General features: G+C 42.0%; 1 protein-coding gene across 10 annotated transcripts in view; it reads right to left on the bottom strand.

Annotated features, from left to right (window-relative positions):
* Positions 1–12,120, bottom strand: part of L3MBTL3 (L3MBTL histone methyl-lysine binding protein 3) — a 153,367-nt gene extending 141,247 nt beyond the window's left edge. Inside the window, exons 1-4 of one of the 10 annotated variants that reach the window (XM_039531835.1) lie at positions 10,063–10,319; positions 8,199–8,258; positions 2,091–2,125; positions 1,721–1,832 (exon numbers count right to left, since the gene is read on the bottom strand). In XM_039531835.1, the coding sequence (XP_039387769.1) occupies positions 1,721–1,832; positions 2,091–2,125; positions 8,199–8,243 (192 nt within the window). In that variant the 5' untranslated portion in view covers positions 8,244–8,258; positions 10,063–10,319. The other 9 variants (XM_039531837.1, XM_039531840.1, XM_039531841.1 and 6 more) reach the window with 9 other exon arrangements.
* Positions 12,121–18,709: the final 6,589 nt, after the last annotated feature.

Consider the following 18,709-nt stretch of genomic DNA (forward strand, 5'->3'; position numbering starts at 1 on the left):
ATAATCTATTATTTAAATCAAGGCTTCCTGATTTAAATCATTATTAAGATTGGTGACCTAACTCACTATCAAAGCAATCACCCTGGTTTCTGCTCTCTCTCCTCTGAAATAAGGTGACTAGAGCTAATCACAGTACTCCAGCTAAGGGTATACCACTGATTTATACAATGGCATTGCAATTGTACAATGGCATTGCAATCTGTCCATCCTATTCCTTAAGCATTCCAAAATATTATTTTTAATGTCATGTAGTCAAAAAGGCATTTATAATACACCTCTACCCTGATATAACATGACCCGATATAGCACAAATTTGGATATAACGCAGTAAAGCAGTGCTCTGGGGAGGGCGGGGCTGCGCGCTCTGGCAGATCAAAACAAGTTCAATATAACGCAGTTTCACCTATTTTTTCACCAAATTTTTTCCCCATCAAGATATTGAATCTATTTCCCCACGTTAAGTATCCTCACACCTTCTTGTCAACTGTCTAAAATGGGCCATCGTGATGATCACTACAAAAGTTTTTTTTTTCCTCCTGCTGATAATAGCTCATCTTAATTAATTAGCCTCTTAAAGTTGGTATGGCTACTTCCACCTTTTCATGTTCTCTGTATGTATAAATATCTTCTTACTATATGTTCCATTCTATGCATCTGATGAAGTAGGCTGTAGTCCATGAAAGCTTATGCTCAAATAAATCTGTTAGTCTCTAAGGTGACACAAGTACTCCTGTTCTTTTTATAAATGAATATCTGAGACCCTGTTTAAAAAACATATTCTAAAAACACCTCACCAATGTCAGTCTGAGTGGAATTACATAAAAAATTCTATTTTCATTAACAACTTTGTGAGAAAGGGTCTACAATATAATAGCCATATCTTTTGTTAAGTAGCTGAAGGCCTTCTGCAAGCAGGCTTGAAAGCCTAAAGAGAAAAACCGGAACTACTAGATATAAATGTATATTTTGTTTTTTTAACTTTAGTATTTCAGAATATTTAAAATGTTACTTATCATTACATCCTAGTAAACATGCAGTCATGATCTATACTTTGGAAGAGATAAAACAAAAGTATTATTCAAATTTCTAAAATGTCCTAACAATCAGACGTATTCATTTGATACTCCTACTGGGGTGAATTTCCCCGTTTATGTGCATTATTTTTAAAACTGACTAGATTTGAAGTTAGAGACAAGGTGGATGAGGTAATCTCTGAGGGTGAAAGAGACAAGCTTAGGAGCTACAGAGAGCAATCTTCTCCAGGTCTGTTAGTCCAACAAAAAACATTACCTCACCAACATCCTGGGACCAACACAGATACAACAACACTGCAAACAATGGATTTAAAATCAACAGTATCATTTTAAAGTTGATTGTTCAGCCTCAGCTTTTGAGACTTGCTGGCTTTTGGGCACTTGAACTCTGGCTTAAGAGTTGTACTCATGCTTATCCTGTATATTTGTGTCTGTGTGACAGCTGCCATTTTAACAGACACCAGGGATTAAACCAGGGACCTCTAGAGCTAAAAGCATGAGTTTCTACAGCTTCAGCTTAAATAGCCTTTAGCTGAGGGCTGTAACAGACTCATATCCTCTGTGGACCAGGCACAGAGAGGAACACAACACCCGCTGACCAGTGAGTGACACATACTCCTCCCTCTTCCCTATGCATTTATACAGTTTTTATTACGGTCTTTTAAAAACACATTATATTATCTTACCTTCAGGTCACTTCCTGGCAGTGTACCTACGCCATCCTTCCAGTCCATAACACTAAATACATCAAACTCTTGGCCACTTGCACTCGAGGCAGATTCATTCATGATGCATGCACTGGAAAAAATAAAAAGAGAAAACATTTTCAGATAAAACCTAACTCCGAGTTGATGTTTCATTCATAGACATTTCTTCAAGCACACTTTACACAATGAATATCAAATTGTCCTTCCACTCACATCCAGAACGCACACAACTTGCTTTATCAAGATGCAGAAAATATGAGCCAATGCCACAAAAGTAAGGCGCCTATCTTTGGCAATCCTTTAAAAAATAAATAAATAAATAAATAAATAAATAAATAAATAAACCCACCAGCAGTCCATCCGCCATTCATTAACGGAGACAGGCTGGATAGGAGGGAAATCAGAAAATTCAAATTGCACACAGGCTTACATGAGAAAATTGTATTTTTTATACATGGAGGAAGCAAGAAACAAATACAAGCATATATGTTAAGTACTGATTAGGAGAGCTAGCTCTTCTTTATAGCTGGTAGTATGCTTAGGTGAGTTTCTTACCCAAGCCCAAATTAAATCTCACTTCTAGAGTACACAATAGTGTTTGCTGGCTGACTCAGAATAAAAGAAATCTTCCAAATAGTCTGTACTCCAGGCATGAAGTTGAACATAATGTATATAATACTTTATGCAAACATCTTCTTAAATATATATTTATACACACACTTGGAGCGCTGTTGTTTTACTAGATCTCCTAGGATGTTTACCCTTATAAATAATGGATTTCAATGCCCTTTGCTGCTGTAGGAGTCTCTCTCAAATCAGTTACACAATTGTGATCCAATCCCCCTCGCAATCATGAAAGGGTCATCAGTTACACTGAACTGCAAAATCTCAAGCAGCCATTTGTCAAGAAAGGCTATTAACTCTTCACCTTCCTCATATTCTTGTAAACCCAAGAATCTTCAAATTATGGGACTGCACTTGATTTTCTGTTTGTTCAAAGTGAAACCAGAGTAAACTATTTTTTTTTAAATAAAGACTACTATAATCTGTACAAGTGAATTATTTGTAGCCAATAATTTAGTTTCTCTTTTGGTTCATGAACTGTCCATTAGCAGCTTACAGTTTTTTCAACTTTAGTGGCTATTCATAGTTATTTACAAAATACTTTCTGAGACTAAAACTTAGCTTGCAGATTGCAACAAAGTGCTTGCAAACACATATTCAATATTTGAAATTCGAAATGTTGGTTGGTTTCAATTGGACATGTAAGTCACACAGTATTGTCTCTGTTCCACAAGTGTTTGAGCATTACTCTTAGAATCAGATTTCTGGTGGGAATATTCCTGTTTAAAAGTTCAAAATCAATTATCCACAAATTTTCTCCAATCTTTTCTTAAAATATGCTGTTTACAGAAACACTGCTCTAAGTGCATTTACTCACTTGTTCAGTCACAGAAAGCAGAGTTTAAGAAAGGGGTGTAAACATAGCAGAAGGGAATTTAGGATTTTTGAAATTTTATGAGTAAAAATTTGAGAATAAAAATTTTTTGAGTTATTCAAACAGCTCCAACTCAAGGAACAGTATGCAATTAGATTAGGTTACGTTGTCCACCTTTCCCTTAGAAGTGGTCATTTCAATATTTAGTCTTCATTTTTGTGTCCACAATTGTGATAGCTTTTAGATTTCAGTAGGTTTTCCTCCCATTTTTAGCAGTAGTTCTCCCAGGGCCTGATTCTGCCACCTTTACCCACTGTGAGTAATGCCTTATTTCATTAATAATCCCACTAAAGAGGTACTACTCAACATGAGTAAGGGTGTAGGACCTCAGTGCGGAACCACTGATACCGTGCACGTGACAGCTGGGGTTCAGAGACTTGAGAGGCAGGCATCTGGGCCTAAAGAGAGTATTGTGACAAAACTTTACATACTTTGAGGAACAATCTTGAATTGGCAGGAAGATGAACTGGGTGGTTTTTATCTCTAATGTCTATGATTAAATATAATGAAATTATAAAATGTGTTCTAGGTGCATGTAATATTCTTTTTTAATAAAAAAGTATAAATAAATCTACACCAGCGCAGTGTAAACTAAACAAACCCCAGACCTGCAAAAAAATTATATATATATTCTAACATTTATAGTGAGAGGAATGTTCAGATATCACCAAAGGTCAACAGATATTAACTCCATCTGACCAAGGAAGGAAGGAAATTCCAAAATTAAGACCCACCATGAATCCCCTCTCCAACTTGCAGACATATAAATCTGGGCATGCTGCAGCTGATCTAAAATACAGTGGTAGGACCTAAAGACAGAGGCAGTCCTCTCACGGAAACACATGATCCAAACCATAAGGAGCTAACAACTTGGACTGTATCTGGAAACAAACTGGAAGCCAATGCAGTTTTAAGATGACTGGTGTAATGTGCTCTGAGGAGCTTGGCTAAGCAAATGGGCAGCTGCATTCCGTATTAGCTGAAGTTTCCAAGTAATCTTAAAATATCCCCCCGTTTACAGCACACTGCAGTAATCCAATCTGTAGGTTTATTTGTTATAGTGTAAGTGTTCTAATGGCTTAAGGCTGCTGAGGCATGCTTTTCCCACATTGCCCAATACCTCGCCAGAGAAGGTCTTGCCTCTTACTGGGGAGGGGCAGACAGAAATTACAGCTGTCTCCCCAGTCTCTGCTGGTGCTGCTCTCAGCACTGAGAATGCTCTGTAGTCATTTGAGAAGAATTAATTAGGAAGGAAAAATAACCCTTACAACCTAATCTTCTTACACAAGATATATATTTTTAAGAGACAGAAGAAAAGGGAATATTGACTACAAAAGTGTATATGTATGTGTTTCTCAAGCAGGCCATATACATATTAATTTGATTGTAGCTAACCATCTCTCCACTGCTGGCCTCAAGACGTGATTAACATGTTTTCTAGACTCTACTGTTCAGCAAGCGTAAAAAACAGAGCAAAAAAAATAGGGTTCAGGATGCAAACAACACTCATTACTGTTTTTCCTTTTTTTTTTTTTTTTAAATTAAACCAACCTTACAGGCACAATTTTTACTTTCAACCACTGGTACTCTCTTCCAGACTTCAGGACAGCCCTCTCTCCATGGGCTGATAATACCATGGGACTGTTATTGGTCAGCACAATATAACAAGTATTCGACAAAATTGCTGCTTCCTGGCTTTCTGGGGTCTTGAATATAAAAATGATGAAAAATCTGAGACTGCTAGCTCTAAACAATTTCCTCTACTGTAGGTGGTAAGGAGAAAGAAACAGGCCAATGAAAGAAATTAGAACAGTGAAGAAATTAAAGGAAAGGATAAAAATCATATGCTGTAGCTACATCTATAACACAGAATAATGAAGACTACTGTGTATCTATCAACTCCTCATTTTCTTTTTATCCTTTAAAGCTTTGATTTGATAGTTCTTTGAATTGATAATACCTCATTTTGCAAATCATATATGGTGCTTTACGAAAATAGTAGTCATATAGAGATAAGTTGTGGCCAAATAACGGAAGTATTGTGCCAAACCTTAACAGCAAGAGACAGTTCTATGTCCTAATCGTTAGATTACACTAAGGGCTTAGAACATCTGAGTTCTAAAAGCCTGATACAAAGCCCATTGAAATCAATGGGAACCTTTCCATTGACTTCAATGGGCTTTAGATTAGAACCTATGGCTGCATCTGTCATATGCCTTGAAAAAAAATCACTTCTCTCCTTAGTTTTCTCATCTGTAAAACACAATATTTTCAGATGTGTTGTGAGGATTAATTAATGTTTCTGCGGTGATTTGAAGAGGCAAAGCACAGCTTAAATATTTGAATATGAGCTTTCTGCTTTATACATATTTAACTTATTTTTATTCAAACAAACAAGTATCTGAAATAAGATTGCACACCTTTTTTAGAAAAGCATTTATCTTTACCAACTGGAATTAATAAGTAATGCATGCATCACAGAACAGACACTTACAAAGAATAATAGAGTTAAAAAAATTAGATAGTGTCATCCGTTGCAAGCTTCTCTACTTAAAGATTTCAAGCAAAGATATGGGAGGGATATGTCAATTAAATGTGCAAGTATTTTTTTAAAAAGTAATTGTAAGGTTAGGTACTGAATGCGTCAAAAATCAACGCTAATAGAAGCATTCATTATTTAAGTCAATGCTGGAAAAATTTACTGTCACCTACCCAAGTTCTGATAATCTAAGGTCTTATCTGTAAATTTGAAGAGAACTTGTACGTATAATTTTTTAGCCAGAGAGTGGGCCCAATTCATTACAAAATTACTCAGCAATGAAGACAGTGGATCTCAAAACTAGAAATATTACTACTGGGGCAAAAGAACCTGCTTGTATATCACTCTTTTCAGACACTTAGGTACCACTATGATGGGTTTAGTATACGGGACCTAGGTAAGTAGATTAGACAGACATTTAAATGTCTTTGCTGTAATGCATAAGAGTGAAAGTGTGTGGGTCAGATGGCAAAAAAATGCATTAGGGCTCCCAACCTATTAATCTATAACCTCTATCCAATGAGAACTGAAAGGCTATCCATTTTCTTTTATGGTACCAGTGATGGACTCATAAGTAGCAGCGGCTCAGCCCTTGAACTAAGTGAAAATTTTCAAGGGTTGCTGTTACTGCAGAGAGCAAAAAGGAGGCAACCTAGTATCACAGGTAGGCTGAAAAATACCAGCACCACCATGCCCCACAAAGCCACATGCAGGGAAAGTTAGACATTGCACCTGCAAGAAGCCTCTCCTCAGACAACCCAGGCTCCTCCTTTTCTAGTCACAGATCTGTGTAAATTATTGTCCCATTGACAACAAATGCAGTGGGACTGCACTTGTTAGAGTACTAGGCAGTAGAATTACCCCTTCCTCACTGTAAAATTACTAGATTAGGCCCACCATCCCTTTAAGTGATCACTTAATTATCTTCTGTGGGAAACAGGTTGGGTATATTTCACACTTACTCCTCCTACACACTAACATTTTTCTTTCTTTCTTAATTTTTTCCCCTCGCCACTTACAGGGATGCCATGAACTAGAAAAAAAGTCACACTCCTGAGTCTCTTTAAAGTCCTGTTGTCACAAACACCAAATACAACTAAAGAAAAGATATTAGAGAAAAATCTCTCTCTTTTTACAGTTTGTTTACTTTGTGCATTTGACAGCACTTTGTGTACAGTAAGTTTCACTTTTTTCCACATCTAAGCAGTCAGGTTCCTATAACTGTTCATGGAGGTCTTTAATTTAGCCACTGGGAGATAAGCTACTTAAAAAAAAAAAATCAACACTGGACAAATTATTATCCAAGCGCAGATAATAATTTGTAACTTACTCTTTTTAAAAACGGAGTAGCTTTTATGGTGTATCCCTTTAATATTATTTCGATCTCCTTTCTATCCATTTTCTTATTTTAGTTGTTGCGTCTTTCCTCTTCGTTGGATTCTCCAGCGACACTTCCATATGGTTGTACCTCCCTACCAGTATGATAGTTTAAAGTCTTTCTCCATAAATATTCTTCGGCTGCATCTATACTAGAAAATCTGGCACCCATTTTTCAGCAACAGTGCATTTGCACCAGTGCTAGTTAAGGTATAAGATGTTTGCATCTGAGCCCCATCTCTGCTTGTGTGTTTACACCGTTGCTAACACTAATACTGCTGCACCACTGCTAGAAAATGGGCAATATTTTCTAACAGAAACAGCCCTTGTTTAATATGTCTTTTTAACGATCTGTAGTTTAGAGCACCATAGTAATACTTACTCAGTAAACAGTTATGCCACCAATCTAAAAAAGTCTATCACTGGTATCTCCAATTTTGTTTAGAGATCACACAAAGGCAAAAATTTTCAAGAGAACCACTTGATCAGTTGTGTAATCTGTTATGGTGTATGCAGTCCTGAGTGTAGGTTTAATCTAATCGACGGTATTTCTAAGTAAAAGAACTCTGATGTCCTGTTCTTTAGTTTCTCTTAATTATTTGAGCCAGATGGCCAAGATTTACAATAAACTTCAGCCTACTTTTATTTGTTCCTTGGACTAGAAGTACTGGTTCTTCACAATTCCTGATTGGATGTCTCTCTGGACAGGACTGTACTTCATGGAATCTTTCTGCTGTACTTCATCTCACTTACTTCGAAATATTCATTTTTAGGAGAAATAAGATTCCCCCTAGTTAATTTCACTGCATAGTTGGCCATTCTTTTCTGCTCAGTGACCAGCTCCCATCTGCCACTTTGTCTTTAACAAAGAATTCACGTCTCTCCCGCTCTTAATATAGCCACTGCATTATTGCATTTACAGACTTTTCTTTCTCTCAGACTTCATGTAGTTCACACCACATTTGCTCTTATGATCAGCAGATCTGCTCTTGAAGTACTACAACAAGCTACTACTACAATCACTCTCTTTCTTTTGTAATCACCATGTTGTGCAGCCATTGATTCCTCAGTCCCTGCCTCCACACCATACACACGCCTCCATCCTAATTATAAGCAGCATAAAAAAAGATGAAGGGTAAATAAAGTAACACAAAAAATAAAGTCACCCATTCAATCAGCAATTCCTCTGCTCTCTCCACATACAACAGGTGAAACCCAATTAAACTCAACAAGTGTTTGGTCATTAAGAGGAAAACAAACATTCATAGTGTAGTCAAACAATTCCTTTTTTTCTTACAAGCTCTTGGGACTTTTAAAAGCACCCTTCTAGATAAAGTGATGAAATGAAGCTGACTTAAAATGAAAGATATAACATTAACAGCAAATTAAATGTAAATGAACATTTCATAACAAATATGTTTTATTACACTATGGAAGTCTTCCAAAGAGATGACAGATCTATCAGCACTTCATTTGGTTGATTCATTAAAAAAATTAGACTGTACATAGCAGTTGAACATATGCTACAGAGAATGCCAATTAACCCACACTTCTCAGAATTTAAACAAAATGACCCAGCATCTTCAATCTCTAGTTTCTCTCCCGTAGATGTTAATATTAAAGTCAGTGACCCAAGCTATTGGGAATCAGATCATTTTCCTTTGTAAGGAATCACTCTCCTAAAGTGCACATTATGTTTAAAGTTGCTTATAAATATTTTATTACTTTAGAACATAGGTTTTTTTGTTTTTGTTGGGGGGGTGGTAAAGTCAGCTTTTTTAAAACAATGTGAATAGAAAACTTGGTGTTGCGGTTTTTATTTCAACACCACTTTTCTATTGCTAGCCCTAAAAACATGGTGCCAATTCATGAGTAAAAACAAAAGTGAAAATGACCAGCTGTGGTCAATCTGAGTAAAATTGCAAAATTAAACTGCCTAAAAGTTAACAACTAGTTTTAAAACTTTCAAATTTATTACACATGGTGTTATTAGTAACAAAGATACTTCAAGAAAACAACAGTGACCTACAATATCAAAAGCTTGGCATTTTTCTGTGCCTAGCCTGCAAATGATACCTTTAGGGGCCTAATTTTCAGGAACTGCTGAGAACCCAACCTCTGAAAACAAGTGACAAGTGAGGAGGGGGGGGGTTGGGACCAAAAAGCCCACTAGTCACTTTTCAAAATGTACGTCTAGAGTTGTACAGGAACAGTAGAAGAAACACACTCTTAATCAGATATTTTTGCCTGAGCATTCTTTTGAGATTAATCTTGACATCTAAAAGGAAATCAGAGGTAACTACAAACTGCAGGCCGACTTTGCATTTCCCTCCCTAGGGTGGAGATCTCAGTTCCACCAGCAGAGGTCCCTCCTTGGCCACTTTTGCGGCATTCTTTTGCTGCACTTGAAACTTTGAAGTACTGAACTCAGATCCATATCTTCCCGAAAACTAGGGCAGAAATCAAAAAGCCGAAAGTATTTGCATGCACCTTCCTGGCGTCCCCACGATTAACAATCCCACCGCAGCACAGGCTGCTGGAGGGTTTGCGCAACAACAGAGCGACGCGATTCTTAGTAAATAAACACGGGCAAAGCCTACCCCGCGCAATGAAAGCGCCAGAGACTCGGCACGGGGCGGGGGCAGGCAGCAGGGAGCGCTGCTCGCCCCGCTGCCTGCCCGGCAGCAGTGCCCACGCCGAGGGTGAGCGCCGGAGCGGGCGCGCAGTTGTGCGGGCAGGAACCGGGCGCACAGCGCTCCTGAGGAAGTTGCATAACGAGAGAGGGACACTGCTTGTGCACCGGGCCCCTGTTTTTCCCCACCCCCACCCCAGTGCGGCAGACGGGGCCGGGATCCGGGAAGGGGAGGTTGTCTTCCCTCACTCAACCCAAGTCAGAGGGAAACTTACCTTCTCCTCCCCCCATCCCCACCCCCGGGGAGGAGGGCGAGTGCTCTCCGGCGGACTCGGGAGATTTGCGCGTGAACCCTCCTCGCTCGTGCTCAGCCAATCTCCAGAGTCCCCTGGAAGAGAAATTACCCTCCTTCCTAAGGGGAAGGTAAAGGCAGAGCTGCGGGAGGACTCTCCCTCCCCCAGGAGCCAGCTACTCGCCGCATCCCCAGCCTCCCGCCTTGGGGAGGCGCAGCCAGCCCCTCGCGAAAACTTTTCTCTCACGCTCTCGGGCGCGTCCGCTCCCACGATGGGGGGGCGGGAGGAACCCGGGGGGGGGGGGAGAGAAACTTGAGTCCGCCCCCTGCACGTCTGCCCCCTCCCCGGGCGCCTAGCAAAGCTTGTGTACCCCGGCCCGCTCTGTGTCCCACGTTCATTCCCGTCGCTGGGGAGGGGGCGGGCGGACGTTTTGTGCGAGCGCCTTCCACCCCCACCCCAGCTTGCTGCCTCATCACCCATTAGAGCAAGTGGCTGGTAGATATCCTGTTATTGTGCACACCGGCTGCAGGAAGCGGGGGGAGGGGGGAGAATACTCCCCCCCCCCCAAATCTATAGGGTAAGCAACAATCCACAACTTGTGGAACTGCTGCCCCCCCAAAACTAGACACACATTTCTACACGTGTGTCAGCACGCGCGCGCGCACACACAAGCCGCCCATCAGAAGCCCCCCAGCACAACCCTACAGTCCCTAGAGTGACAGGAGCCAAGCCCCCCATGAATCGCATACAGCCCCCTCGGAGAGCCAGGAGCCACCCCACTCCCCACGTCTACAGCAGAGAGAGAAGCTCCGCACACGCCACCGACAGGAACCAAACACGCTCCAGCCAGACTGCCCCCCACCCCCACCCCCACCCCCACCCCTTTCTTAAAAAATTGCCAGGAGCTTTTTTTTTTTGTACGTGTGTGTGTGCAAACTTTCCCCAAAATGGCGGAAATTGGGAGATGATATTTTAAATATCCCTCACACACACACAAAGTGCAGAAGCAGAAGAAAATGCAAACTCTCTCTGCCGTGCGCTGAACAGGCCTTTGCACAAGGGACACGCTGCACGTTCAACCGGTATATCCCGGCAGCCGCCACCGCTCGCCGCTTCAAGACGCGAAAATCGGGGTGTGAAAAAGCCCCTGTCTTCTGCCCCCTGGAGCCCTTACGCCCCTCTTCCCTTTGGGGGTGTCGGGAATCTGCCCAAATGAACCTCGCACGCACACACTCATGCACCCCCCCCTCCAAATCCTAGCCGCTGCACCCACGTTACATTGTTCCTAGCGACACAGCAGTGCCCCATAAGTGTCATTAAATGGAGCCAACTGACAAGCTCATTGGTGGGGCAGGTCTGCAAAATGTTTCTCTTCTTCCTCCTCCCTCCAACCCCCCCCCCCCCCCACTGTCCACATTTCCCAGCAGCTCCCTTCTCTGTCGTCCACCCTTCGTGTGTTTGGGAAGAAAAATAAATAAATACAAGGCACCTCTCGCGCTCTCTTTTGTTCCTCTTTCACACTCACACACTTATTATTTAGGGAGCTACCCAGTGACCCACCCGCTCTCCAGCCACTTGAGAGTCACTTGCCCACTTTCCCCTGCATTAAGTTCCATCCTTGCTGCCAGAGGTGGGGGTGGAGAAGCCCCCTACTCCCCCCCCCATACACACACCCTTCTCCGCTTCCCCAGATATGTTTCGTAAGGAAGGGAGAGGAGGTGCGTCTCCCTTTATCTCTCGCGCTCTCTCTAACTTTCATCTTCACCTAAGGGGGGGAATTAAAAACCATCACCAGCCGTTTGCATTGCACCGCCCTAACGGGGTCACAGATTATATCAGAACCAGCCGCTTCTTACCCCCCCAATCTCTCTTTCTCCGTCTCTCGAGTAGTCCTGACAAATATGGTCCAGGGCTGCGGGCACAAGTGAGCATGCGCCCGTGGAGTCAGGGCTGGGGAAAGGGGAAACTGCTGCTGCTGCTGCCGCTGCCGCCGGGGTGTCTCATTCTTCCTCCCCTCGTTCTAGCTGCCGCTGCGCCTGAGCCTCCGGGAAGCAGCAGCAGCAGCAGTAATCAGTGTTACCAAAAATACAGCCACAAACAACAGCTACAGCTTAGGTGCATCATCTCCACTGATTTAATGCCTACGTTGAAGGAATAATAAGGAGAAAAATGCAGCAGTCGTTTGCTATTTTTAGGTTTAGGGTTCCTTTAAATATTACTTTTCTTTATAGGGGGAGGATCTAATAGTAATAAGTCCCATCAGGTACTGTTAAATATGTGCAGTCAGTACCAGGAGTCTGGAAAAGGTTTTATATATAGGAATATATCCCCATATGGAAAAAAAACACACACAAACAACTATAGAACTAGGTGAAACATGAGTACAGGACAATCATTAAGATCCTGATCTTGCAAGCTGCTCTACAAAAGCAGACCTTTGCACTGGATAGTGAAGCTTCATATAGGTGTTGGGGGGGTCTTCCCTTATCTAGCTCAGCGCAGTATCAGTGCCTAATTTTGTGTTACATAAAAATATTGTTCATGCAATGCTAAAATCTTCAATAATAAAGGGACACAGCTTGAAATATAATTAGTTTATAAGTTTAAAAAGTAATTTCAGGTATCACAGTTGCTTTATCCTCCCTGTCAATTTCTGTAAGTTCACTATCACAATATCCTATTTTTACCAATAACTCTCCCTTAATGCAGTACAAAAAGTCCACAAAGAAAGCTGACAAGTGAAGGCCCCTAATCTGCAAGTGCAGTCCCCTGCACCCCAGTGGAGTCCCAGTGTGGAAAAACCCACTGAATTCAATGCAGCAGCACATGGACATAAGGCCTAATTACCTACATAGGGAAAATGAAATTGACTGTACACAGAGTGCTCTCAAATGTACAAAGTAAATAAACTGAAAAAAAGAGAACAATAATTGTAGTTATAGTATCATAGGGGGTCTAACAATAAGTATCAGAGGGGTAGCCATGTTAGTGTGGATCTGTAAAAGTGGCAAAGAGTTCTGTGGCACCTTATAGACTAACAAACATATTGGAGCATGAGCTTTCATGGGTGAATACCCACTTCATCGGATGCATAAGTAGAAGTTTTTCAGACAGAAGAATTACTTTTCCTTTTAAGTTTGAAAAATAAGTAATCAAAAGTGAATTTTCAGCTTTCAATATTTTGTTATCCGTTATTCTTGTATATATATAACTCTTCAGACTTAGCATCTTGTGTTTCTTTTTGCTCATCCTGCCAATGATCCACACTCAAAATTTCCATTGTTCTGTATTTGGAAATGCAAATAAAGTCAATGGCAGCATCAAGCCCAAGTGATCACAACTCATAATGAACAGGAATAAATATTTCAAGTGGATGACAAATATCAGCACTAAATATTAACAACAACAAATTAACACATGACAACAAATGCTCATCCATGAAGGTCAAGGATAACTAGCTAAAAGGCCTACACAAAAAACAAATAAAAAATAATAAATGGCCACCTTTATTATAAACAGTGTTTGTTATGTATGTATTGCAATAGACACCCGGAGGCCCAATCAAGATTGAGACTCCATTGTGTTTGGCACTATACATTCATAACATTACACAGTCCTTGCCAGGAGAAGGAGATCTTACAAGCTTAGGCCCCTATTCAGCAAGATATTTATTTAAGAATATACTAACTTGGGGCTATTCAAGTGCTTTAAATTATGCACATGCTTAGGTACCTTGCTGAATAAGAGCCTTACTAAGGCTCTGTCCTGCAATGACTTATACATTTGTTTAACTTTACTAGCATGGGTGGATCCATTGATGGTAGTAAAGTCAAGCCCCGACACATTTGCAGAATTGGGGCCTTAGTGTTGCCCATCACAACTGTGTCATGATTGACATTTCTTATAGCTGTTTAGGTCAGATACACTGTATAGGCATCAGTTCCATTCATTGAACATGAAATAAGGAACAAATTACAGAAAACGTATTAGCTCAATTATATAATTGACATACTTTAAAACCATAGATTTAAACTATTACAGAGCACAGATCCAAAAGATACTAAAGAAAGAGAATATTTTTTACTTTAACACAGTGAAGAATGAAGAGATTCAATTTATGCAGAAAATGATTTTCACAAATACTGAGTACCAATAACTAAGTCTAAGATTTTGTCATGGTAATTTTTAGTAAACATCATGGACCTGTCATGATGTTTACTAAAAATAACCTTGACAAAATGGGGAGTGGGGGCGGGGGGTGTCCAGCACCCACCTGCTGCTGCTCACAGCAGATGGGAGCTGTGGGCCCCCTGCTGCCCATGGAGGCTTGGGGTTCCAGGACTGGCGACTGGGAGCTGCCGGGCCCCTGCCCCAGCTTGGAACTCTGGGGGACACCCCACTGTTACCTGGAGCTCTGGGGGCCACCTGCCACTGCACAGCTGGGAGCTCCAGAGGCCCCCACCGCCTGTGGTGGCTCAGAACTCCTGGGGCCGCCTGTGGTAGCCCAGACCTGTGGGGGGCCATGCTGTGGCTCAGAGCTCCAGTGTCTTGGAGCTCCAGGCAGGTGCCTGGGAGCTGCAGGGCCCCCCACTGCCCACGGGGACTGAGTGCGGTTGGGGGCGGGGCACCACAGCTGAGAGCTCCAGGGCTGGCAGCTTGGAGCTGCGGGGCCCCCGCAGCTGAGAGCTCTGGCATCCCTGCTGGCTGACAGCTCCAGCCCTGCAACCCCAGGGCTGAAGCAGAAAATGTCACACAGGTTTCTGGAAATCACAGGTTCCGTGACCACCGTAACATAATCATAGCCTTACCCGTAAGTCCAGCTGAAGTCATTGGGCCCAGTGTTACTAAGATGTATGTAGGCAAATAGGTACCAAATAATTACATTTTTCTCTAATAGTATTAAATTAACTGGGTCCTACAGAAAATATCACCTTTTAAAAGTGATAGAATTCTATACTATTTAACCAGTGTGTAGGTCATTCCACCTGAACTGATAATTTCTGTCTATCACTTTGGTTTTCCCTTCTATGTCATATCACAGTGGTGCATTTCTTACTAAGTTGTGTAAGGAAAATGCCCTATAAGGTGCTCAACACATTTTATTTATGTTTGAAATATTTTGCCTCTTTTTTCTTTGAAGATTGCAAACAGAAAACTTCAGTAACATTTCTAAGAATTTCTGTTTTATTTTAATCTAACTCACTAGTATAAAATATAGATTTCACTAGTTTTAAAAAGTGTGTTGATTCATGCTTAAACATTTCTCAAAATATTAATATTGGTAAGTTTGAAAGCTATGCATATGATTATTTTTGAATATAATGAAACAAACAACTACACTCAGGTCCAAATTCTGCCTTCATATACATGCCTAGCTCCTTTTTAATTCAATGGAAGCCAAGAGAGAGCACCCACAGACAGAATTTGGTCATAAAGATCAAATAATCCCCAAAGAGATGCAAATTTGAAGTTAGAACTGAAACCAAGTATTTAAACTTGGGCCTGAACGTTGCATCACAGAAAATACCTTCCTCAGCAGTTTTTAGTAGATGTCTGTTTGATCAGAGAAAAAGAATCTGACATTAACAAAGTTTCTTCTTTCTTCTATTTTTTTTATCTCTTCTTCCATCTTTCCCCCATTCCTATTCTGGCAATCCAACAAATTTACGGTAACAAAATAATGGGTTAGTTATAGACAGTGAGTAAAAATATATTAATTATTTAAATGTGTTCTTTAACATTACCATTTAATATAACCCAAGTACTCCACTTGTACTCAGAATACAGAGAATGCTGAACGCTTATTTCCTGAATACCTGCATGGTGGTTAGAGTGATTTTAGGGAGTATTGTTATTGACAGTTTTTGGAATAGCTAAATTTAGTTTCCCTGCAAATATTTTTGATTCTAGTTGAATAGGTGTTTGTGTTGATGCTGTTGCCAAATACTGATTAGTTTTCTAAAGAGTACCTGCATGAACATCTACTCGCAAAACTTACAACAGAGGGAAGGATAGCTCAGTGGTTTGATCATTGGCCTGCTAAATCCAGGGCTGAGAATCCAATCCTTGAGAGGGCCATTTAGGGAACCGGTGTAAAAATCTGTCTGGGGATTAGTCCTGCTTTGAGCAGCAGGTTAGACTAGATGACCTTCTAAGGTGCATTCCAACCCTGATATTTAAAATCCCAAAGCTTAGTTTAAATACCATCCAAGATGATAAAAGAATTCTGTATTACCAATTCAGGCTAGATACCAGAATTATGTCATTATATAATGAGATGGGAGCTGTGCAAATATCTAAAGATAAATCAAAGAAAAAGAAATATGACCTAAATTTTCAAAAATGACTTAGGGATTTTGGATGCCTCCATTTTTAGACACCCAACTGGAAATGTGTTAAAGAGGACCTGATTTTCAGAAAGTGCTGAGCACCAGCCCTCTGAATATCAGGCCCCGTTATGGTCACTCAGGTATAGCTGCCAAGTTCTGTGCAGTTCCATATGTAATTTTCTCAGCAGTGATTGTGGCAGATCTCCCCATATGGTACCCTCCCCCCACTCTCACTAGCTCAGGGGTGATGGGAAAAAGAACCTAGTAGGAGGGATTATGGACTCTGACTGGCAAAAACTGTCATACATAGAGATGCACAGAACTCCCAGCACACCTAAGGGAGCTGTCCTTCACTCCACCAAGGCAGACCTGTAGCCAGGCAAAGAAAAGTATGGAGGGTTTGGGAAGGCTACAAATTATGCCTGGTGGGGTATGGAGAATTCCAGAATACCCCTTCCCCTTCAAGAAGTTATTGTTTCTGCCCTGCTTCACAAAAATTCAAATTCTGCCCTCTCCCTCAAAAAAAGCAATTAATGTTCCCACTAGCTTTCTGTGGAACCCTGCTGCTGCTATGTTTGTTTCTACTAGGCACGAGGGGCCCCTTGACCTGGGGCAGATGAGGACCATAGGCTTACTCACTGCAGGCAGGATGAGCAACAGTGACCATGGGAGGAGGTGGTACCCCAGGGAAGGGAGGTGGTGCTGCAGGGGATGAGGCAACTGAGGTGAGCTGTCAGGGTAGCCCTGCTCTGACAAGGGAAGTGGTGAGCTGCTATTGCCATGGGGGTGCCTCCAAGGTCAGTAAGAAGACATTTGGAAGGAGGCACAAAGGCTCAGTCCCATCCCTAGAGAATAGCCTGAGATGTTGTGGGTAAGGGATTCACCACGCAGTCAGGCTGAGGAAGGATTCTTCTCTCCAACCTGACTCAAAACAGGTAAGGAAGAGCTGAGTGCTGGGGCCTGTCTAGATAGTCAGAGCCCTAAGAAAGCCTCTTCCCAGTGGTCAGGAGTCCCCCTTGCCCATACTTGCCCTCTAAGGAGAGGCTTTCACAGGGCCCAGCCTATGAAGGTCAGGCCTAGAACTCAACTGGCCCAGTGTGGGAGCTTGCTGAGCAAAAGGCATTAGGACCATTCCCATTCTGTTGGGCAGTGCTCCCTCAGCTTCATGGCCCCATGAGAATTAATATGGGGCTGGGCTAGCCAGTCACCCCCAGGAGCCTGAAGGGAGGGTATTAAGGCAACTAGGTTGTTTTCCTCACCACTAACCTAAAAGGTGAGGCTGGGAGCTTGGACAAATGGAGTGGGTATCAGGAGAGCCTGGATTAGTGTGGGGATCTGAGGGGATCAGGCAGAGTCAAGTGAGGGATGGTCTAGAAAAGGTGTGTGGGAGGAGGGTTGGTAACCCAGAGAAGGATGAGATCTAAAGGAGCCCAGGAGGATTATGGGACTTGGATTAGGCGGTATTGGGAGGTAGGTCTGGAAAGTGGGGGGTTTGGGGAGCCTGGAGCAAGGGATAGTTAGAGAGTAGTTGAGAGCAAGCCTACTGCATTGGAATGGGGGTGGGGGGAGGAGGAGAAGGCACAAAAAACTCCCTGAGGGGAGGGGGGAGTGTATATTGGGAGAGTCTGGAGCAGGGTGAATTGCAGACTTCAAAGGTAGGCTGTGGAGGCTGGGTTCAAAGAAGGCTGCAGTGATCAGCAGCTGGCTCACGGGATGGGGGAAGAGCCCTCACTGGGCTCTCCATCAATGCTCCCTCCCCTCTTGCTCTTTTCACTGGTGGAAAGGGAGCAGGCACATAGGCAGTGCATGGAAAAGCAACCACTCATCTCCCTGTACCCTGACACCACTGAAATAAAGAGCCAGTATATTTTCCCTTTAATTTGAGGCCTTCCCTCCAGCTGCATATGAGTAGGGTGACCAGATGTCCTGATTTTATAGGGACAGTCCCAGTATTTGGGGCTTTTTTTTTATATGGGCTCCTATAACCCTCCCCCACCCCCATCCAGATTTTTTTCACTTGCTATCTGGTCACCCTACATATGAGACATCTGTTATGCGGCAGAGCATGACATTGACAGATTTGCTCAAACTTGGCACTCAAAACTGAGTCACCTGAAAATCACTAGTCACTTTTGAAAATTTAGGTCTGTATTTTTAAATACATGAAAGGAAAGGCATTTTGATGAGGCAGCACAGGGACAAACATCATTCTCAAGGGCACAGCTGCATTAATAAGGGTTCTGTCCTGCAGTCCTTGTTCAGCAAAAATTCTCATTGACATTTGTGACAAATGTGGGGGT

Source organism: Mauremys reevesii, linkage group 3, assembly GCF_016161935.1.
Source record: "Mauremys reevesii isolate NIE-2019 linkage group 3, ASM1616193v1, whole genome shotgun sequence".
In the NCBI taxonomy this organism is placed as follows: Eukaryota; Metazoa; Chordata; order Testudines; family Geoemydidae; genus Mauremys; species Mauremys reevesii.